Source organism: Mustela putorius, unplaced genomic scaffold, assembly GCF_011764305.1.
Source record: "Mustela putorius furo isolate JIRA1106 unplaced genomic scaffold, ASM1176430v1.1 tig00000873_pilon_pilon_pilon, whole genome shotgun sequence".
In the NCBI taxonomy this organism is placed as follows: domain Eukaryota; kingdom Metazoa; phylum Chordata; class Mammalia; order Carnivora; family Mustelidae; genus Mustela; species Mustela putorius.
Genome location: NW_025421504.1, coordinates 6,198,879 through 6,220,149, shown reverse-complemented (window position 1 = coordinate 6,220,149; position 21,271 = coordinate 6,198,879). Strand labels below are relative to the sequence as shown.

The 21,271-nt window shown below is 58.8% G+C and overlaps 2 protein-coding genes across 7 annotated transcripts in view; both read left to right on the top strand.

The window, feature by feature from the left end:
* RAB37 (RAB37, member RAS oncogene family) overlaps window positions 1–1,782 on the top strand; it is a 57,474-nt gene extending 55,692 nt beyond the window's left edge. For all 6 annotated transcript variants that reach the window (XM_045085944.1, XM_045085945.1, XM_013054453.2 and 3 more), the window contains one exon: window positions 131–1,782. In XM_045085944.1, the coding sequence (XP_044941879.1) occupies window positions 131–236 (106 nt within the window). In that variant the 3' untranslated portion in view covers window positions 237–1,782. The remainder of the gene's footprint in view (window positions 1–130) is intronic.
* A 972-nt stretch (window positions 1,783–2,754) lies between these two features.
* Window positions 2,755–20,262, top strand: SLC9A3R1 (SLC9A3 regulator 1). Its single transcript, XM_004748998.3, has 6 exons — window positions 2,755–3,457; window positions 14,580–14,741; window positions 15,573–15,726; window positions 17,800–17,840; window positions 19,047–19,136; window positions 19,374–20,262. The coding sequence occupies exons 1-6, from the start codon at window positions 2,996–2,998 to the stop codon at window positions 19,563–19,565; spliced, it is 1,101 nt and encodes a 366-aa protein (XP_004749055.1). The 5' UTR covers window positions 2,755–2,995; the 3' UTR covers window positions 19,566–20,262.
* The last annotated feature ends 1,009 nt before the right edge of the window (window positions 20,263–21,271 follow it).

The window sequence follows — 21,271 nt, the reverse complement described above, 5'->3', positions numbered from 1 at the left end:
CCTGGCCCCTGGCCCAGCCCCTGGCCCTACAGGCACTGTGCCTCCTAGGTCCAGTAGCCCCGGGGTCATGGGAGTCGGGAGGGTGCAGTTCCTCACTCCCTGCCCAGCCCACTGCTTCTTCCTCTTCAAGGGAGCTGAAGCACAGAGCCCTGTGGCAGCCCGATGGGCCCCACTTCCAGATCCGAGACTTTGTGGAGTCCCAGAAGAAACAGCCCAGCTGCTGCTCCTTCTTATGAATCCCAAAGGGGCTGAAAGGAGGCTCCAGAGGCCCTCACGGATGCAGCCTTCTCCCCCAGAGCTGGTTTATTCTGAACGGATGGGAATCGGGGGACCCAGGGCACAGCCCCTTCCCAAGAGGGAGCTGTACTCCCACTCTTACCTTAGTTCCTGTAGCTTCCCTACATCCTGGGGGAGGGTAAAGTATTTATTTCACTTTAATGATACATAATGTAATACAAAAAAGGAGGGGTGGGCACCAGAAAACCACGAGACAGAACGGGTGGTCCTTTCGCCTGCTGGTACTAGGACTTAGGGGCCCCAGGCTCCCTCCTTGCCTTGACAAGGGTGGTATTCTCCAGCTCAGCAGCAGAGGGCAGTGATGCACTTCTGCAGCAGAAGGGCAGGCCTTGACCCCACTGGGGCTCCACCTCAGCTGGAGAGCTGCAGCAGACCACGGCTTTACTTCCTCCAGCTCCCCCGGAATGTCTTCCCCAGTAAGATGCGCCCCTGTGCCAGACCAAGGCTCAGGGAAGGTAATCGATGTGGAGATAGGGCAGTGACAGAGCTCTGTGGGTAAGGGAGAGAGGAGTAGCACAGACTAGGTCTGTATTGGCTGCCTCTGGCCTTACTAGCCCCACTCTGGGATGTACCCCTTTTCCTCCAGTCCACAGACTGAACACATTTGGTTCCTGTTCTCTAGACCTCAGGTGCCAGGGGCAAGCCCCTCTCTTCCCCCTCCCCCAAATCCCTGGTGGAGGGCTCTCTACCCTTTTGCTTGTGCCCTTAGACTCCTAAAGTCAAAGCTAGGGCAAGGTTTTTCTCCTGTCTCGACACTTTGGAGTTAGGCAGCCCCACAGGCTACTGCAAGCAGCTCCAGTGTTTCTACTGAGTTAAGAATCCGATAAGGAGGAACGCCTGACTCTCAGAGCAGGTGGGAAGCAGAACCAGGCAAACCTTACCCCACACCTATCCTCCACCCACCCCCACCCCCACCCCCGCCCTTGCCCAACCCAAGCGTGGTCTCCTCCCTGACCACCATGCCTTTTCCCCTCAGACAGACACCACCACAGCCAAAACTGCTTTGTGTCCCTTCCCACTGAACCAGGTTAAGGAGTAAGAGGTCACCCATTTCTAGGTAAATCAACACAATGTGTAGAAAACAAAGTCACGCGGGTTAGGTTGGGTTAAGGAGAGAGGCGGCAAGGAGTTTATGTGGGGCCAAGGTCACCTGTCCCACAAAACCCTGACCCTGGCCATCGGAGGTGAACAGGAGACATGTGGGTCATGACCTGGAGGAGAATAAGAAGTACACACTGCACATTTCTAAGGCTACTGCATTTGCTTTTGAGGCAGAAATCTTGCTCTCTGAGCAGAGTCAGCAGCTCCGACTTGGGCCTGATAAGGAAGCTCTCCAAAGCTTCTCCCATCCAGAGCAGGGAGGAGCCTGACCTTGCTGGGCTCTTCTGGGGCCCAAGGCAGGTCGCAGGCATTCCAATCACATGGGCTGGCTCTGGGCCTCTAGCATTTGTGTTTTCAGAATTAAACTGCAGAATTGGGAAAGCACGCCCTGTCCCTTGCTTCTTTGAGGTGCGCTTGGAGAGGGGGCAGGGGAGAGAATGCTGACTGTTACTGCATGTTGGGGGAACGGTCATTGACTGCCCAAATCATTTGATCTTCATCAATGCTCCCAACTGCTCCCCTCACCCTTAAAAGACTGCTCCCCAACTTCTGTGAGCAGCCTTTCATCTGCAAGAAACTGAAAGAAGGTTTGTCTTAAGGTCCCATTCGGGCTTTTTTTTTCCCCTCCTTTCCCTCTGCCCTGTACTCAAGAGATTGGTTACCTGACTCTGTTCTGCCTCTCTTCCCCTACTTACTGGCCAAACGCGGAGGCCAGTGCTCACACCCTTGTCCTAGCTGGCCTGTGTCCAGTGGGCAGCCCCGGGAAGCCTGGGCTCCCTACTGAGCCCTCATACTGTCCCAGCGAGGATGAGAGCCCGCACCCCTGTAAGCGTGCGTCCTTGGACAACGCAAAACCCACGAACGGGAAAATATCGTTATTCGAACAACCTTACTGGGTCGGAGGTGGACCCCACCGCCCCGGAGCTGGAGCCGTTTCCCCGGCAACAGCCGCTCCCCAGTCCCTACCCTCCCAACCCCTCACTCGAGTCCACAAGAGGATTTAGCTAAAGGTCGTTAAAACGTTAAGAGTCCTTTATCCGTGGGTTGGCTTGCCTCGATCCCCGCCAAACCGAGAGAAACCAGAAGCCTAAGCGCCCCTCCGCCCAGTACCGGGAACTCGCCCCGCCCCCCGCCTCAACTTGGGCCACTTGGTAACAAACACTTCCACTTCCTGAGCCCTCTTTCTTCTCGCGCCGCGGGGCGCCGCGCCGAGCACGCGACCCCGCCCCCGCGCGTTCCCATTGGCCGGCGTCGTTCACCCGGCCCGAGCGCCCCCTGCTCTTGGTCTCTGATTGGGCCGCGATGTCCACACCTTCGGTGCGGCCCCGCCCCCGGAATAAGGGGCTGGCGCGGAGTCGCGAGCGCTCAGTCGCCGCGCGGGGTGGGGATTGGTCGGCGCTTTCCGGCTTGGGCTCCTCGCAGTTTCGCGGCCGCACTTCGCCGCACACCTGTTCGCTCAGCCCACCGGCGGCGCGGGGGTTCTCAGCAGGGCTGCCTCCCGCCTGCCGGTCCGAAGAGCGGGGAGAAGGTTTGGGCCGTCCCGCCTCCGGCTCCCCACGGGACCCCAAGTCGCACCACTGAGCCGTCGCAGGGCGAGATGAGCGCGGACGCGGCGGCCGGGGCGCCCCTACCCCGGCTCTGCTGTCTGGAGAAGGGCCCGAACGGCTACGGCTTCCACCTGCACGGGGAGAAGGGCAAGCTGGGCCAGTTCATCAGGCTGGTGGAGCCCGGTTCGCCAGCCGAGAAGGCGGGGCTGCTGGCCGGAGACCGGCTGGTGGAGGTGAACGGCGAGAACGTGGAGAAGGAGACCCACCAGCAGGTGGTGAGCCGCATCCGCGCCGCGCTCAACGCGGTGCGCCTGCTGGTGGTCGACCCCGAGACGGACGAGCGGCTGCAGAAGCTGGGTGTCCAGGTCCGCGAGGAGTTGCTGCACGCCCAGGACGGGCCCGGGCAGGCCGAGCCCCCCGCCGCTACCGAGGCGCAGGAGGCTGGTGGCGAAAATGAGCCGCAGGCCGCGGCGCCGGAGCCGCGCGAAACCGACAAGAGCCGTCCGGAGCGGGTACGTGTGGGCCCTAACCCGGCGGCGACTGGATGGGGGGTGTGAGGGGGAAGCGAGAGGAGACCCAGCCGCCCCTCGGACGCCCAACCGCGCGCCTGCCTCCCCTTTCAGAAACTGGATCCTCGAGGGGGAGACTGCTTCCGCCTCCCGACAGGTCGCACTGGCTTGGGGCTGCGTCCCGTTACCCCCACGCCCCTTCCCAGACTGGGCTAGGACCCTGAGCGCCTTGCCTCCGGCACTGCTTGTCTCTTGGCTTTGGGGAGCGGGAGTGAGAGAGGGCGGCTCAGAGGAGCGCGCAGTCCCCTTTCTTCGGCTCTGTTGGCGGTGTCTGTTCCCGTTCTTCAGAACCCCCCAACTCTGTCCCTCCTCGCACACCCCACTCCCTGCCGCCCCAGAGGTGCCAGCTTCCTCCCCGGCCCCTTGAGGATGGTAGCTGCAGCTGGGGCGAAGCAGCCGCCACCCGACTTCAAAAAGCTAGAGGAGTAACAACTCCCAATTCTGTGCGGAGCCCCCGCACCAGGAGGAGAGGGGTCGCCGACAGGCTTCTCCAGGCAGCGCCCCACCCCCGCGGGCGGGTGCGTGTATCATTAACCTCAGCCTGGCGGGACTTCATTCTCCTGAAGTACGGTGTGACTTCTAAGGAGAGGGAGCCCCACCGGCTCCGGGCGATGTGTGGGGGTGGGGTCCGGGGAGGAGGTGCAGAGGCGTCTCCGGGGGTGGTGGCGACTCTGGCACCGGGAGGATTTATGAGTCTCAGGAATGTGAGGCGTAAGCTGGCTTGTGTCTGGGAACGGGAGGGGAGGATTCGGAGGAAAAGAAAGGGCTGGGACGAAGGTGTGGAGAGAGTAGCCTGGTGTCGCAGGGCCCTGCAGAAGCCAACAGAACTCACCAGGGACAGGTGGTCTTGCCCTGTGATTGCCTGTCTCACTTCAGTCTCCTGGACACCAAGCTGACTGGTTGCTTTTTGCCCATCTTTGGTGTTTCCCCAAACGGTCCCAGTTTGGATCAGCTGCAGGAGGGGCAGTAACAAAACAGGAGTTGTGATGAGAGCCTTGTGTCCCCAGAGTGAAGGAGGGGGAGGCCTGAGGGTGCAGACTAGGGGGAGCAAAGCCTGGGCCTCCCAGGGCCCGGTTGGCTTGGGCCAGCTCTCCACCTGGTGGCAGCGTGTGGCAGGGGCGTCTGTGATGCCGGCAGAAGCCTCTCTGGACAGAAAAAAGGCACCCTTCAGCCTTAAGGTAGAAGGTGGAGCCCCAGAGGACCAGCTGGTTTGGTGGAAGTGAGGTCGCCAGAAGCCTTGTCCAGCCAGAGCTGGGCGCTGGCAATACCAGGGCTGCTAGGCTCGCGCTTCCTTGCTCTGCCAAGCTGGTGTTGGCAAGGATGGGGGAGGGGCCGGGGCATCCCTGGCAGGGGTTCGATACCAGGGAGTTGGAAACCATGACCTCTGATCCCAGGCAGGAGGATCTCGTTTGAACTTTGTGCTGAGCTGAGTGTAGCAGTTTGTCATTCCCTCTTTTTTTTTTTTTTTTCTTTTGGACTTTGGCACTGGCATAAGTAACCACCTCCCCGCTCCCCATCCCCCGCCCGAGATGAGATGCCGTTATGTTCGGCTCCTCCCCTTGCCCTTTTGATTTTTTGTGGGGGTTGTTTTGGTTGGTGTGGTTTTGGTTTTTGTTTTTGTGGGTTTTTTGGTCTATCTGCTGCTGGGTGAGGAAGGATCCTAGGGGAGCTGGAGGATGCCAGGGGCCTGGTGGCCTGACCAGCCTGTGCTCTCCCACCATGCCATCTGGAAAAGCCAGTGGAGCTTGACTTTCTGCTGTCTGGGTGACCCTCAGAATCGGATTCCCCCAGCTGGTGATGGGACATCTGCATTTGTGCATATTTCTCAGGCCAGGAGAAGTAGTACGGTACCCTCCAGCTGGTCCTGGGGACACCATCACCAGGCCTCTTGGGGTTTCAGGTCCACAGGCAAGTCACAACTTCTCTGAGCCTTGGTTCTCCCATCTGTAAAGTGGGGAGTGTTGTCATACAGTGACCCCTATTTCCTCTAGGATTTTACGAATAGTGGGAAGTACTTGAGCCCCAGGTGGATGCTGAATTGAGCACCTTCTGCCCGGGCATTTGTGCCAGTCCCTCTGGTAGGAAATGCCCATGAAATCTGGTGTGGCGGCCATGCAGGTGACCTGCCCTGTCATTGAAAAAAAAAAAAAAAGTCAGTAAACATAGTAAAACTGACATTTTTCCTAAAGACATCTCACATAAGGAATTTGAGTTTTACTAATGAGTTTACTTAGCCTGAATTTGTTTGCAAAGTGGGGACTGTTAACGGTATCTTCATTGGTTCTCACACGTCCAAAAAGCGTTCAGTGGACAAGTGCCACTCAGAGATTGGGTGGCAGGTAATCTCATTGGGAAGAGCACCCTGGGTGGAGAATCCTATAGGCAGAGGGTGTGGGATGATGCTTGTAGTACTGTTGGAGGAGGAGGGGGAGGGATTTGCAGCTGTGTCCACCTGCTCCATTGGTAGCTTTCCCCACCCCCTCTGAAGGAGGAGCAGCAACACTCCTGCTCACAGCACCGCCCCTGTGTGGATGGGCCCCAAGGCCTGAGCTACCTCAAGCAGGAGTGACTTAACCTAGGCCTCTGTCTCCTCCTGTGTAAGTTGGGAGCATAGGGGCGGCTACACTGGGTGGGGGTTACATGGGGAGGTCCATAAAGGCAGTAGCTCCATGCCTGGCATGGAACCGCTCAGCAAATGTTGGTATTTGAGTTGGTAAGTATTTCACAGTGATTGTTACGTGCCCACTCTTGGGCTGTCAGCCCTGGTCCTGCCCCTCCTTGGGCAAGTGCTGCTGTGTCCCAGCCTGGCGCTGTCTGAATGCTCGGTCGGAGGTCAGTGTTCTGGAATAATCAGAAGGTGCTCCACAGCCTTTCCCAGTCTGGCAGCCCGACAAGACCCTTCATCAGTCTGGGAACCTGTCACTTCTCTTCTCCATGAGGCACACTGCAAAACCATTCACAGCCCGCAGAGCCTTTTCTCGACCCTGCAGGCAGAACGAGCTTTTTCTTTGCTCTCCTTCCTTCTCCTCCTCCCTGTCCTCTGCATCTTTTATGGCTATGAGCACACAACAATCAAATCACCTGTTCATGATCTTGACCCACTGCAATGGTGAGGAGGGTGAAGGTTGTGGCTGCTTTTGTGTTTACATCCCTGGTGCTGTGCCTGGCGCAGAGCAGGGAGGGGCTCACATAATTTTTGAATGAACAAGTGCATAGTAGCCATCAGGCACTTTTATCCTAATTCATCTCGGTCCAACACCCCCAGACATCGAAATTCCAGACAGAACCTACCTACTCCTTTCTCTTGCCTGCTAGCAGCTTCCGTTTGGGGAGTAGAAAGGTAAAATTGTCCATTGTTCCCTGCAAACCTCAGCTCCTACTTCTGTGAAATGGGAACACCAGAACCCACCTTGCAGGGTTTGGGGGAAGTTTGATGAGATGATAGGGGTGTGTGTGTCAGTGCCTAGCTTGAGGTACATTCTTGCCAGACCTGACTGACCCTGATCCCAGAGGCAGAAACAGTGCAGGCCGGGGACCCTGGCTGGCTCAGTCCATGGAGCTTGTGACTCTTGGTCTTGGGGTCGTGAGTTTGATCCCCACGCTGGGCACAGAGCCTGCTTAATAAATCCAGGGCACCTAGATGGTTCAGTCAGTTGAGTGACTGCCTTCAGCTCAGGTCATGGTCCTGGGATGGAGCCTTGAGCCCTGCATCGGGCCTTCTGCTCAGTGGGGAGTCTACTTCTCCCTCTCCCTCTGATCCCCCTTACTCAGGTCAGTCATACTCACTCTCAAATAAAATCTTAAAAATAAATAAATAAAATTTAAATTAAAGACAAAAGGAACAGTGCAGGCGTCCCAGGCAGCAAGGTGGGTGAGTGGGTGGGCGCAATGCACTGGCAGCCTCCCAACCTCCGGCCCAGGATACGCGGGCCATTTCCCACTGGCAGGTTGGAGTTTGGGAGGGCAGAAGAGAGTCTGCGCTGTAGGATGTTTGGATTTGAAGTAGACAGGGTATGTGATGGTGTGAGCGTGGTTCCTTCTCTGAAGCCACAGATGTGAGATTTCTTCTCCCCTGGTTCCTACCTTCAGCTTCCTATGAAGTTAAATCAATAATTCTGGTGAGAATTCTCTTGGAGACAAAATGGGGCACTCTCCGTATGTCTAGATGTGGGCCGTTCTCTTCGTCTCCAGAGTTCCCATCCGACGGGGCCCTGGGGAGGTGAGGGACCACTTAGGAATTAGAGATGCAGGCCTTCTGCAGACAGATGGCAGAGTTCTCAAGGCCGGTATGAGATGCTCTGCTTTTTGCTGCTCTGAGATGAAGTCAGCCCCGCGGGGAAGGAAATTCAGTTCTAGTGCAGCCTTGTGTCCTAAAGATACTGATGGATTTCCATGGTTCCCCTATGACAGTCATGCAAGTTAGGTCTTAGTTTCTCCATTTTTGTGAGTGGACAGTGATTGCTCAGTAAATGATGACTATTACTAGTGCCCGGCAGTGTGCTGTGTGCTAGACATGCTTTGTGTCGGGGCATCTGGGTGGCTTAGTCCATCCGAGTGGCTCATCCACTCGGACGCCAATCAAGCATCCGGGTCTTGATTTCCACTCAGGGTCATCTCAGGGTCGTGAGATCAAGCCTCAAATCTCTCTCTCTCTCTCACATAAATCTCTAAAAAAATAATATGCCTTATGTCATTCAATCTACAAAACTACGGCATGAGGTAGATACTAGTGCCCGTGTCCCCCTGGAAACGGAGTCTTGGTCAGTTCAGGTGGGGCAGCCCCACGTGGACAGGGGTTATTACCCCAATTCTCTCCAGTGCCTGCATAGCCACTCAGCCATGCAGTTGGGTTGTACTTGAGGGCCCGACTGTCCAGCTGGGGGTCTCTGACCATCGCATTCTGGGCTACATAAGAGCCATCACAGTGAGTGGAATACATTCACCAGCTCCTTGCAAGGAAGGGTCCCTGTAGCTTCTGTCTCTTGGGGGTATCCTTTGTGGCATCACAGGAAAGTGCGTCAGCACAGAAGTGGCCTGGCTCCTGGCCCCACCCATCTCTGATGGGCTGGGATCTGGAGCCCACCCACCAAGTCTCTACCTTACCCTAACACCCCCCCCATCCTAAGAACCCATCCTTGCTGGCTCTGGGGCTTCCCTGTAGCACAACCCCCCCCTCCCCGGCCCCGCCCCCCAAGGCCAACCTTGACCTATTGGCCTTAGCCTTGCCTCACCCCTGAAGTAGGACAGCTCACCCTGTCTCCAGCCCTCTGGGCAATGTTTAGGTTCCTATGCCCTACAAAAGGGCCACTCCCTCATTGCTGTGTTGTCTGGAGGCTAGACCTCTGACTTCCAGAGTCAAAGGCTCCTGCCCTCCTGGGTGTGTTACAAGGTTGTGGTGCCCAATTCAAGTGTGTGTGTGTTGGGCGGGGGTGATGTAGAAATGTGTTTGGGGGCGGCACCTGAGTGGCTCTGTCCGTTGAGTATCCCACTGGTGATTCTCCACGCTGGTCACGATCTCAGGGCCTTGGGATAGAGCCCTTGGGGTGGGGCTCTGTACTCAGCACAGTCCCGTTCGAGATCCTTGCTCTCCCTCTCCCCCTGCCCCAACTTGCGCATGCACCCCCCAAATAAATAAATCTTAAAAAAAATTGGGGGGCGGACAGCTTGAGAGTTGGGAGTGAGACCTCTAGAATATCAGCAGACCCTGGTGGCAGCCACTGGCCACGTATGGCTCTTCTTAGCACTTGAACTGTGCAGGTCCCACTTGAGATGTGTTGGAAGTTAGAAATGCACACCAGATTTTGAAGGCTTCCTACAACCCAAAAGACATAAAATAACACTGTTAATAATTTTGAAGTGGAGTACCTGTTGAAATGATAGCAGTTTGGGGCATATTATGTGAGATAAAGTCATTGTAATTAATTTCTAATTACTTTTTTTACTTCAATGTGACCCTGGGAAATTTTTAATTGCCTCCCTGACCGACACTGTGTTCCTACTGGACGTGCTGTTCCCCATCTGAGTTCCGAGCCTGACTTCTCCTCCCCTCCTCTGTGGACTTGAGCGGTTGATGTGATCTTTTTGAACCTGAGTTCCCTCATCTGGGAAGGAGGGCAGTCATACCTTCTTCACAATATTGGAATTAGGTTTGAATGAGAAAATGTACATATAATCGCGGTGTGGCCCTTGGCCCACAGTACGGGCTCAGTAAACAGTAGCTTCTATTTGTTATTTTAATAGAGCCGCAGTTACACAAGCTCTCTGAAGGTCTTTGTCCCTTCAGGACGGCCCTTAAATCCAGTGACTTCTGGGAAGGAGGGTGACGAAGAAGAGGGGATGAGGGAACAGTGGCTGCCGAGCGCTCGGGCTTGGGGCGGCCAGCCTGGAGGGAGTCCAGCCAGGCAGCAGCCCACGTACCAGCCTGCTCCGTCCCAGGCTTGCCCAGCCCTGGGGAGACCTGAGCCAAACTCCTTCGGATGGGTCTCTGGCCAGCACCAGGAGGAGAGAAGCTGGCGCAGGGCCCCTGCGTGGGGCGTGAGAGAAGCAGCTCCCACTTGACCGTAGGTCTCCCTCCAAGAGCCCACCCAGTCCACCCAGATCACCCTGCTGGGGTCCTGACAGGGGCCGTCCCACTGAGAAACAGGAAGGCCAAGATCAAGGGCTAGAGCTTTGTCACAAATGGAGATGGCCAACATCCCTGTCTGCACAGACCTGGGTGGGGAAGGTCCTGTGGGCACGGGTCAGTGGCCGCCGAGCCTTTTCTGTACCTCGGGTGAGGAGAAGATGCCTCTAGCCTCGAGCTCTGGCCACTGGCCAACAGTCTGAGCTCCTGGTCACTTCCCAACCTGCCCTGAGGACAGTGCCCCCTTGCTGCCCAGTCACATGTCACCCTCAGGCTAGGCCAGCTCTCGCCATCCATCATGGCTTCCTTGAAGAGCTGGCACCAGACCCAAGCTGTGTCTCTAGAGTTCTGTGGAACCACGGACCTGCCTCCCAGGGCAGCTGCTGGGCTCTTCCTAATGCCCAGCGTCCCCCCCATCCCACCCCCCGCCAGAAGCACCAGGGCTCCTTCTGCCCACCCCCCTGTCCCCTTGTTGCTGGGGCTGCTCTCCCTGGGGCAGCAGGCTTCAATCTTATCTGCGTAAACAAGAGCCTTGGCTGGGCTGGGCTGGGCTGTGTTGGGGGAGGGGCAGTCTGGGAAGGTGAGGGTCACCTCTGTTGTTCCCCTAGCCACCCTGGTGGTCTGCCGGCTCTAACAGCCCATTCCTTCTGGGGCCCAGAGCTGCCTGGCCTTCTGGAAGGAGCCTGGCTGTTTTCTATAGGGCCCATCACCATGACACCGGCCAGGGAGGGGCCGGGCCCATTGGGGCGTTGGCCCCCAGCAGCCCTCCCCGAGGAGGAACAGGGAGCGGCCCTGGGCCTGCTCCCCAGAGACGGGCACTGGGATTAGGGTATCGACTTTCCTCGGCTTTCCAGGTGGTTGCTGGTGGCGCCTATTGAATTCCGTGCCCGCCGTCCGCTCCCTGGGCTGCGTGGGTGGAGGTGATTGGGCGGCCACGTGGGGCCAGGCTGGGCTCCCTGGGAGAGAAGGAGGAAAGGAGCGGATGGCCACGGGGGCCACGGGGGCCCGTGACAGGATTCGGGACAGCCTGCCAACCTGGGGTGGGGGGGGGGGAGGTTCCAGGAGAAGAGTCTGAAGGCAGCTGTCCTGGCAAGCTCTTTTCTGGAAAACTTGTCTGGTGTTGCCTGGAAGACTCAGTCCCACCCCCCAGGCACCCCATCTCATTTGCGCTGTCCTTTGGCCACCACTGCCTCTTGTTCCTTCCTCTTGCTTCCGAGTCTCCCCCAGGTGCCTCATGAGCAGGTCCTGATTTCTGCTTCTGACCTGTCATGGTGTCTGGGATCCCTGCCTGGCACTCTGAACGCTCTGAGGCCATGCTCCCCTTGAAGACCCCTCCCCACCCCCAGCTCTGGACCCCTCCTGAGCCCCTGGGGGCCTCACAACCAGGAGCAAGATCAGCTGGACTTTCCAGCTACCCCCTTTTCCCCAGAGGCAGAGCCCAGGTCCTACTTCAGCTCTGGGGGTGCGGGCCCAGGAGCAGCAAAGGCCAGGCTCTGCCCCGGTCCCTGCCCCCTTCCCACCAGATCCCCAGGGAGGCTGCCCCCGCCCCCCACAATTCCTACAGGACAGCCTCCACCCTGGTCTGCTGGGATGGGCTGCTTTGATGGGCTGACTCGGCATCTGGCAGGGACACCTCCTGGAGACAGCTGGGGGAGGGGTGGAGAAAAACAGCCTGGTTTCCTGGAAGGACGATGAGCCCCCTCCTCTCCCTTGGGTAGGAGGGTGCTGTATGGGGCCCTATAGGTGTCTGAACATGTCAGAAAACCCCCTGGAGCTTCCTGTCCCCCTGCTCAGACACCGCCAGAGGGTCGGAGCAGGTCCCAGTACCAGGGAAAGGGAGCAGTGGGGAGCTGAGTCCCATTTCCTCCAATCCCACGGCTTGGGACTGGCGGCGGGGAGTGAGGTTCAAAGCAGGCCCTCCGGGCCTTAATGACGGGCCTCCGGGAAACATGCCCATGTGGGGGATCAGGAAGAAAAGCCTGCAGCCCTGACTGCTCTGCTGGCCAGGAGCTCTCCCCGAACCGCTAGGCTGCCCCAGCCCAGGCCTGCCCACTGCTGCATTGCTTATCCCAAGCTCGGGCTGGAGCCGTGGCCGCAAGAGGCCTTGAGGACCCGGAAGGAAGGCTGTGGTTTCATCAGCGGCCGGCCGCCTCCCAGCAGAGCCTGCGCCGCCGTGGGAGAGCAGCCCATGTTTATGACTCCTGCTGAGGCCTCCTCCCAGTCTGGACTTGGGTCCTTCGGAGCCACCCCATGGATGGTGGGAGGAACACGGGGTCCAAGTCAGAGACCTTGTGAGCGCTCCGGCTCCTCCACTGTGCAGCTCGCTGGGTGACATCGGGCCGTGGGCTTGACATCTGGACTCTCGGTTTCCCGGCCTTGAGAATGGGGGTGCCCGGCCCCAGCCAGGTTGCGATGGGAAAGATGACTCTTTGGAATGAGAGGAGGTGGGGAGGAGCGGGACGGCAGAGCTGCACGGTTCTCAGGGTGATTGCGGGCTCGGCCTGGCTGGGGCAGAAAGCTGAGCCTGCCTGTGGTGGCAACTGGTCAGACCTGTTCCTGCTCACCTGGGCCTGGGGGAGGGCTGGGCTGGCAGCTTCGTGGCGGGATTAGCTGGAGGGGAGAAGAGCCTCACTCACTTTATCAAACAGGATCCTGTGGGGGCTGCCGGGGGGATAAGCAGCCGCTGGGAGGAGGGGGCCCCTCCTGGAATTGGACCCTGTTGACAGGGAGAGTTGGGGAGAAGAGAAGATGCTTTGCAACCACTGGGGCTCCCCTCTGCCCCCCCCCCCTTTAATGCTTGCTTCTCTGGCTTTGCTACTATATGGGATGAGGGCAGCCTGCTGAAGGAGAAACCAGGGAAGGGCCCACGGCCTCTGGCCCAGATCAGGGTGAGATACGGGTCCAGCCATCACCTCTTTCCTGTCTTCCTCTCCACAAACCCCACCAACATCCTGAAACACAGAAAGACCTGCCCGGGCAGTTAAAGGAAGGCAAAGTCACCCTCCGGCCACCCCCGCCCCCCATGAGACTGAAAGGGTGGGGAGCCCCACATGGCAGCTGCCTGCTGGGACTGGCAAGTTGGGGCAGGAGGCCCCTAAGCCCTCCTCTCCTTCCCTGCCTCCCCGGCCAGCCCTGCTCCCAGCTGGGGACTGGCGACTCAGAGCAGCCTGGCCCGCACCCTACCCCCCAGAATCTCCCTTCCCGGCTTAATGTGACTCATCAGTAGGGTGGCCAGCGCTGGGAAAGTCTGCTCAGGCACAGGGATTTTGAAGTTGCCAAGTGTTCCCACCTATGTGAATTCTCTCACTTGGCCTCCCCGCGACCCTGGCACCCTATGAATGAGGAACTCGAGGCGCAAGAAGGAAATTACTTGCCCCAGGTCACATAGCTAGTAGGTGGGGAAGCTGACACTGGGGCAGGGGGCCTTGACTCCTCTGCTCGTGGCCTGGGGGTCACTGGGCACTAGCAGGCTGGCTGCTGCAGCTCCAGGCCTGGAAGGAGAGGGAGAGGGACCCCCAAGTCAGGCCTTGGGCTCAAGCTTCTGGCTGAGGTTTCAGTTGCTTGGCCTGCGCACACCCGGATTCCCTCCGTTGTGTAAATGGGTCCGAGGGCTGCAGCGTCTAAGCTAAGCGGCTTAAGTTGGACCAAGGATGGTGAAAACCATTCTCAGCCGAGTGTACAAGCGCCGGAGAGAACTCTGCCTGGGCCCTTTCAGTCCCGACTCTGGCAGGGCCGTGGCCATAGCCACGCTGGGCTCTCCCCACAGCCCAGCCCTGCTTCTCATAGCCCTTTCACCATGCAGGCTTCCCCAGCAGGGTCTTTGGGGTTCTGCTGCTGCCTTTGCCCCCAGCCTTCTGCTGGCGGGGGTCCTTGTCCTGTCCAGGACTCCTTACTGTGATTCCCCCAGGTCTGGGGTCATCTGGCTGCCTGCTTCCTTTATGCTGGGCTGTTTGGCTTGGATGGGGAAAGGCTTTACTGTAAACACACTGACCAGCTTTCAGTAAACACCCTGTCTCCGCTGCTGCAGAGAACTGGGTACCAAGGGGCTCAGAACCCCCAGTCACCCAGCCAGGCTGGCAGCGGTGCCACCCCAACCCCAGAGGGGACCAGACAGAACTTCTACTGGGGAGGCATAAGGTAGCAATCAAAATAACACAATTAACCTCAGAACATCACAAGGGAAGGGACTCGAGTTAATCTGGTCCCGCCTCCCATTTGCCAGAAGGAGGTGACTGGCTTGGAGGGGGCACCTGGGCAGTGTGTGACAATGCCAGGTCTTCTGGGTTCCAGCCCAGCATCTCTCAGATTGCTGTGTGGGAACCTGCAAACTTGCCTTAGTCCCATGTGTTCCTTGTGGGGGAGGGGAAGGGGTCTGGCACCAGGCTGGGAGGGCGGGACCTAACAGGATGGAGAATGGCCACGGATCCTCCTCTGTCCCCACAGCGGGAGCTGCGGCCTCGGCTCTGCACCATGAAGAAGGGCGCCAACGGCTACGGCTTCAACTTGCACAGCGACAAGTCCAGGCCGGGCCAGTTCATCCGGGCAGTGGACCCAGACTCACCTGCCGAGGCCTCAGGGCTCCGGGCTCAGGACCGCATCGTGGAGGTAATGCTTCCCAGCCTCTTCCCAGGCACCTGCTTCCTGCCTACCTCCACACAGACAAGCATTCCTGGGGCAGCCATCACACCGCCTGCTCCTTGGTTGGCGCAAGGGGTCCAGGGAGCCCAGATGGAGGGAGGGAGGGAACCAGAGAGGGGAGAATCATGGTGGGTGGGTGGGCCGGAGGGCGGGCAGGAAGGGCGATGGATGGCCGATAGCCTAATTCCCTCCCCCCACCTTCTCTGGGTTCTTATTGACGGAGAGAGACACTCAGTAGCCCAGGATCCACCCAGCCCTTCCAGTGGACATGTGGGGTCACCTACAGAGTGTCCCTACTGCCTGAGGCCTCCGTGGTGGCAGGTGCACTCAGAACTCTTTGTGTGGTGCTCGGGAGGAAAGGAAACGTGAACCCTCTGCCATGGGCGAGCCCCAGAATCTCAGTCTTAGAACCTTCGAGCTAGAAGAACCGCTCTCCCAAGACTTCTCATTTTACACGTGAGCAAACCACGGCCCAGAGCGGGAAGTCGGACACAAGTACATAGAAACGCTCAGGCCCATCCCAGGCCTCGCCGATCTTTCCTGTCCTTCTGTCACAGCTGTGTTTGTTTAGTCTTTTCTGGATATTTTCTTTGGCTTTTTCTCACGTGTCCTGCCTCTTCATTTGATTGTCAAGTGGGAGAACCACTTGGCTTCTAGTTCAGGACTCCCAGGCCAGGTGGGTTTCGTGTCCCCAGACTGCCAGCTGGCTGAGGACAGGAAGAGGACCCTTCACACCACCTCCACCTGCCCCCCTAAAACTGTGCCAGTAACCCCTGACCTCCCCTCCCCCCACAACAGGTGAATGGGGTCTGCGTGGAGGGCAAGCAGCACGGGGACGTGGTGTCCGCCATCAAAGCCGGTGGGGATGAGACCAAGCTGCTGGTGGTTGACAAGGAGACTGATGAGTTCTTCAAGAAATGCAGAGTGATCCCATCTCAGGAGCACCTGAGCGGTGAGCAGCGGAAGCCCCGGGGTCAGGGACGTTGGTGGCCAGTGCTCTAGATCTCACTGTGTCCTGGCTGACGGGTGGACAGTTTCCTGTTTAATAGCTTCCTCCCCCTCCCTCAGGGGAGTTTGGGGAAAAGAGGGGCCTGATGTCGGGAGAGGAAGCCGGGATGGCAGTGGACGGGCTTGAGCCATCACGAGGGATGGTGAGACTGGGCGGACGGAGGTACTTATTCCCAGACCAGAGCCTCAGCACTGAAGGGAGGCCTCCGTCCCAGCCCCTGCCCCCCTAGTAGTAGGTTCTCCAGGCAGCGCTCATGCAAGGGAAGGGTTAACTCCAGCTTTGCTTGGTCAGATCAGAGTCCAGTGACAGGGGCCCCCTGCCTCCCCTCCCTTCTCAGGTTGTCTTGGAAACCCAGGCTCACTGGCTCTAGACGCCAGTGGGTGCCTCCTTGGTCCCTGGTTCCCGGGCCCCTGCCCTCCCCACCCCACCCCCAACACGCTGCCAAGCCTGGCACCTCCTTCTGCCCAAGCCCCAGCCCAACGGGGCCAGGCTGCTGCTGGAGGGCAGGAAGGAGTTAAGCAAAGCTCTTCTCCCTGGTGTGGACTTTCTCCCTGGAGAGATGGCTCCTGGGGAAGGCGAAGTAGGGTGGGTGGGACCTCTTTGGACTTTGCAGTGGGCAGGGCCTCCCTAAGGTTGTCGGGGGGTTTTTAGTTGTAGGGGGTGATCCACCTAAAGGTCCTGGCACAGACTTCGCCTCTGGGTGGAGGGGTCAGGTGGACGCAGACTCCAGGCCTGGGAGGCAGAGCACCGCCGTATCCTTGTTTCCCGAGTTCACAGAAGCTATAGATAACTCAAGATAGTCGCCTTCCTCCGTGAGGGGGAGATCCAGGCCCTCGAAGCTCCATCCTTGCTCTGGGTGGAGATTCGGATTCACAGCTGCTGAAATACCTTCCCCTGAGGCCTCCAGCTTCCTTCCCCCACCTACCCCTAAGGAATCAGCCCTCAGACATTCCTTCTTCTTATCTCTGTGGCTGGGTGGGATGGGCCCTGAGAATCTTGGTGGTGATTGTGGGGATTGTAGCCTCTGGCCTGAGGAGCCACACAGGGAGGGGCCTGAGGGCAAGTATCCTTCCCAGGTATTGAGGGGGGGGTGTCTCCAGGCTGCCCTTCACTCCTCCCAGCTGGGTATACCTGCCCCCCACAGAGAAGAACGCCCTCCCAGCAGCTGCCTCCTGACCACCAGAGACAACCAGGGGGTGGGGGTGGGGAGTGGGTGAGGGTCCCCGTGTCCCAGCGATCCCGTGCTCAGCCACTATGGGGAGAGGGTGGGTAGCAGTAGGGGGGAAGTGGTGAGTCAGGTATGCCTGAAGTCCAGGCCCCAGGAAAGATGCACGTTGATAGGGAAGAAAGAGTCCGAAGAAACCCACACAGTCTGACCAGCCCCAGCGGTAGAACAGTCCCACCTACAGCCAGGCGGGGCCCTGCCTCAGCCCAGCAAGGGGGGACCCCAGGCTGGTGTTCTCTCCTCCTGAGCACCCCGTCAACCTGCACATTGGCAAGCAGGAGTGGGGATGATTTTCTCTTTTAGGTGAGGCCGCTGCTGCCCGGAGTCGGGGGTGTGTTTCCCAGGCCTGGGGATCTGCATTTCTGACATGCTTCCCAGATGATTCCTAGGCAGGCAGCCTGGAATTTCCTCCCCCTGAAGGACAGCAGTTTTTCCAAATTGTTCATGACCCATCTGTGGTTCGTGAGATCTACCTAGCAGGCAAAGACTAGCGTACTACTTTAAACGAAACTGAATTGAAAATACAGGAGAGCATTACGAGGTGGTAAGGGTGTGTGTTGCTTTGTGAAGCTTGTTCGCTGAGGTGTGTGTGTGCCGGGTCACCAGGATGGCAGCCGTACTGCAGGAGGGCTGCAGTCAAGGGACTCAAACACTCACATAGGGCACAAGGTCTAATTACGGGCCAAACCCGGCAGCTGTCCCTCCTCCTCTCCGGGCGCCGCTCCAGCCACATCCCCCAGAGCTTCTGGACTCACCTTGCTGGTTTCTTGTTTTTTCTCCCCTTCTCCTAGGTCCCTTGCCTGAGCCCTTTACCAACGGGGAGATTCAGAAGGTAAAGGCAAGACCCCCTGATGCTCCTCTGGCCCGCAACAAGCCAGGGGCTGTAGGAGAAGGGTTGGAAGGCAGCACGGCTGGGACAGTGGGCCGTTGGGCTCAGGTTGCGGCCCCCTCCTGAGCCCTGAGCTGTGGAGCTGCCGGCAGTGCCCCCCTCAGCCCCTGTGTGGAGCGCTTAGGCAGGAGGGAGAGGAGAGGCCTGGCGGGGCCCCTTGCAGCCCGCTATCCTGGTGACAAGCCCCGCCTTCAGCTCCCCACCGTACAGAAGAGGCCATTCTTCCCCCCAAGAACAGAGCTTCAGTGTCTGGACGCACGCCGCCTGGGCCCTGCCACTTCCAGTCTGGGTTGGAAGAACAAAGCCCCTCCTCCCCTCCTCCCTGGGCAGAAGGGAAGAGAAGGCCGCGGAGGCTGGGGAAGAGATGGTGGGGCCTGGTGCCGGCCGCGGCCGCAGAGGAGCCCAGGCAGAGGCTGAGCACCAAGCTGAAGCCTTGGCCAGGACCTTCACTCTGGGACAGGCTGACTCCGAGGCCGACCACAGAGCTGGAGCTTTCTACAGGGCCTGCTCAGAGGGTTCCCATCCCCAGGGGCTACTGCGGTGGAGGGAGGGTGGCCTTGGGTCACCTGAACCTTCTGTCACCCCATCTGTGGGCCTAGAACTCTCATCCCTCTTATTCCTCCAAAGCCCTTCTTAGCTGCTTTGGGGTTAAGGTTTCAAGCTTCCTGGGGTCAAGTCCAAGGAAGCAGGTGGGCTGCAGGAAATTCAGGGAGTATCACAGTTCCCTGTGCCAGGCAGAGGCCCCTGGGATCCCCACACCCCCCTCAAAGCCCCTCCACGGTCACTGGCCCAAAAGGCTAGTCGACGCTGAAGGCTACTTTGGGAGAGCTGGGGGGTGGGGGGTGGGGGGTGGGAGCATGTGAGCAGTTTAGCTAATCCCACGGTGGCCCCTCCCACTCGGGTGGTAGAACCAGCCTGCCCTCTGATCCTTAGAGGAATGTGAAATGTCAATCCCCAAGGCTGGCCAGCCAGCCCCCCCAACCCCCTACACTCTCCTACAGACTAAGGCAGTGTGGCTTCTGGGTCGATGGGAAAGGCTTGTGTGGGGCTTCTCAGACCAGGGCACCTGTTCTCCCTGGAACACACTTCCTTGTTGAGGACCTCCCCACCCCATCCCTTGCCAACCCACACTCCTCTTCTCTGTGCCAGGAGAACAGTCGTGAAGCTCTGACCGAGGTGGCCTCTGACAGCCCCAGATCAGCCCTGGCAAGATCCACCTCCAGTGATACCAGTGAGGAGGTAGGCTGTTGGCTGGGTGGGCAGAGGGTGGCACTGAGTTACAGGAAGCCCATTCCCAGGCCACGCTCGTTCCTGGCACACCAGCCTGCCTTGGAGGTCACATGCTGTGCCACGTTCTGTCCTTGTGACCTGGCTTCCCTGGGCACTGCCCCAAGGGAGCCACCTTGCTGAGGCTGAGGACCGGGGCGCCTGGCCGGGCACTGACTCCCTCCCTCTGCTGCCACCTCCTCTTCGCAGCTGAACTCCCAAGACAGCCCCAGGAAACAGGACTCCACGGCCCGCTCGTCTACCTCCTCCTCCTCCGATCCCATCTTGGACTTCAGCGTCTCCCTGGCCGTGGCCAAAGAGAGGGCCCATCAGAAGCGCAGCAGCAAGCGGGCCCCGCAGATGGACTGGAGCAAGAAAAATGAGCTCTTCGGCAACCTCTGAGCATCCTCCTGCCGGTGCCCAGGAAAGCTGGGCGGGCCTGGCCAGCCCCCAGGCCCCAGCCCTGCTCCCTCACCCTCCTCCTCACTCACTCCCTGCTCCTCCTCCAATCAACACTTAAATCAGCACCAGCACCCTCCCTGCCCCCACCCCCATCGGTGAGTCTGATTTTTCTAGAGAAATAAGCTCTTCCCTTACTTCTGGGAAGGTGAATGTGTTTCCATCCTGCCCCGACCAGAAAGCAGACTCCTGCTCCTCCTCCGGGAGTGCTCCAGCCCCTTGCCACTCCCCAGGGACCTCACTGGAACGCACACCAAGCAAGGATGGGGGGGACCTGGCGAGAGGTCCCATTCCCTTGCAACCCCAAGTGATGACCAAGTCCGGGGTTGGTGAGGATCCCCAGTGACAGCAGTGACACTGCGGAACGGACAGGGGTCCATCTTCCTCAGAGCCATGGCTTGGGCATCTTATTTTCGTTCATTTGATTTTTTGAGTGCAGTATCAGAATTTAGAGGGATTTCTGTGTCCTTAATTAACATGATTTGTCAGGTTGTTGCATCCAGGACATAGCATCAACCTCGACCTTGAACTTCATTCCTGCCCTGGAGCCCCGGGCAGCATGGGGCAGGTCTGGCTACCCCCTGTGCCCAGCCACCCTAGTGTAAGGAAACTCCATCAAATTCAGCTGGCTTCCATCCTGCCTCCGCCTCTGTGTCGTCTTTTAGAGCTCTGGGTGTCCCCAGGGCGGCCTCTAACCGAGGGTGGTGTAGTCCAGGCTTCTGGAACTCTGACAGGGGAGTAGTACCACGTGGGCGGCTGTATGCTGAGGGCTGTAGCTGCCTGCGTGCTACCTGTGGGAGTGGGACCTGCCCAGCTCCTGAATGGATGCAAAGGCTGCCTGCCTACGCCCCCCACCCACCCACCCCTGGCAAACCTTCAGGTAGGACGTGGGAGGGGAGGTTGACATGCTCCGAGGACCTCATGCACTTTCTGATTCAGCACAGAACTGGTGAAGGCCCCAGAGGAGCTGCATGTAGAATGCAGAGAGGGGCTTCAATCTCTTCTACTCGCGGCCAGCGGGGTGCAGGGGCAGCCTGGGGCTGGCAGCAGATTCCATCTCATCTGGCTGTGGACACGACCAGAGCGCAGCTGTCCAGGACAGGCTCCGTGGCAGGTGGGGTGGAGGGGGCTTTCCAAGGGCAAAATACCTGCTGCTCAAGAGATCAGGTCTTTCCCACCGCTGGCACCTGAGGCCACATCCTGGACGTCTGCTAGGGCAGCCCACAAGGGCTGAGGCTGCCAGGCCCGGAGGTGCTTGGGCGGAAGGGAGGCTGATGCTCAAGGAGACCGCTAACCAAAGAGGACCCAGGGAGCCCCTGGGGTTCAGAGAAAGCTGGGGCACATCTGGTCACCTTGGCCTCTTCAGTTTAGATTCCCACCAGCCTTAAGAGAAACCATTCAAAACCTTTTCATAGTATCCTGGCCTTAGACCTGGCCCACGCCCTCCCAACTTTGCCTCTAGCCTGCGACTCCTGGTAGAAGCCCCTGCCAGGTTAAGCAAGGCCTGAAGACTGCTCCACGGGGCAGCAGAGGGGACCCTCCCCCAAACTGGGGGCCCCTGATAGAGCAACAAACTATCACTGAGGGACCAGACACGCTACAAACTGTCCGTGCCCAGCAAGCAGAGTCAGACTCTAGTTTCCCATCTA

Coding starts and splice junctions, on each gene's coding strand:
- SLC9A3R1 (XM_004748998.3), top strand. CDS start 2,996: ATGAGCGCGGACGCGGCGGCCGGGGCGCCCCTACCCCGGCTCTGCTGT. Junction 14,742..15,572: donor CTCAGGACCGCATCGTGGAG/GTAATGCTTCCC, acceptor CCCCCACAACAG/GTGAATGGGGTCTGCGTGGA. Junction 17,841..19,046: donor CCAACGGGGAGATTCAGAAG/GTAAAGGCAAGA, acceptor TCTCTGTGCCAG/GAGAACAGTCGTGAAGCTCT.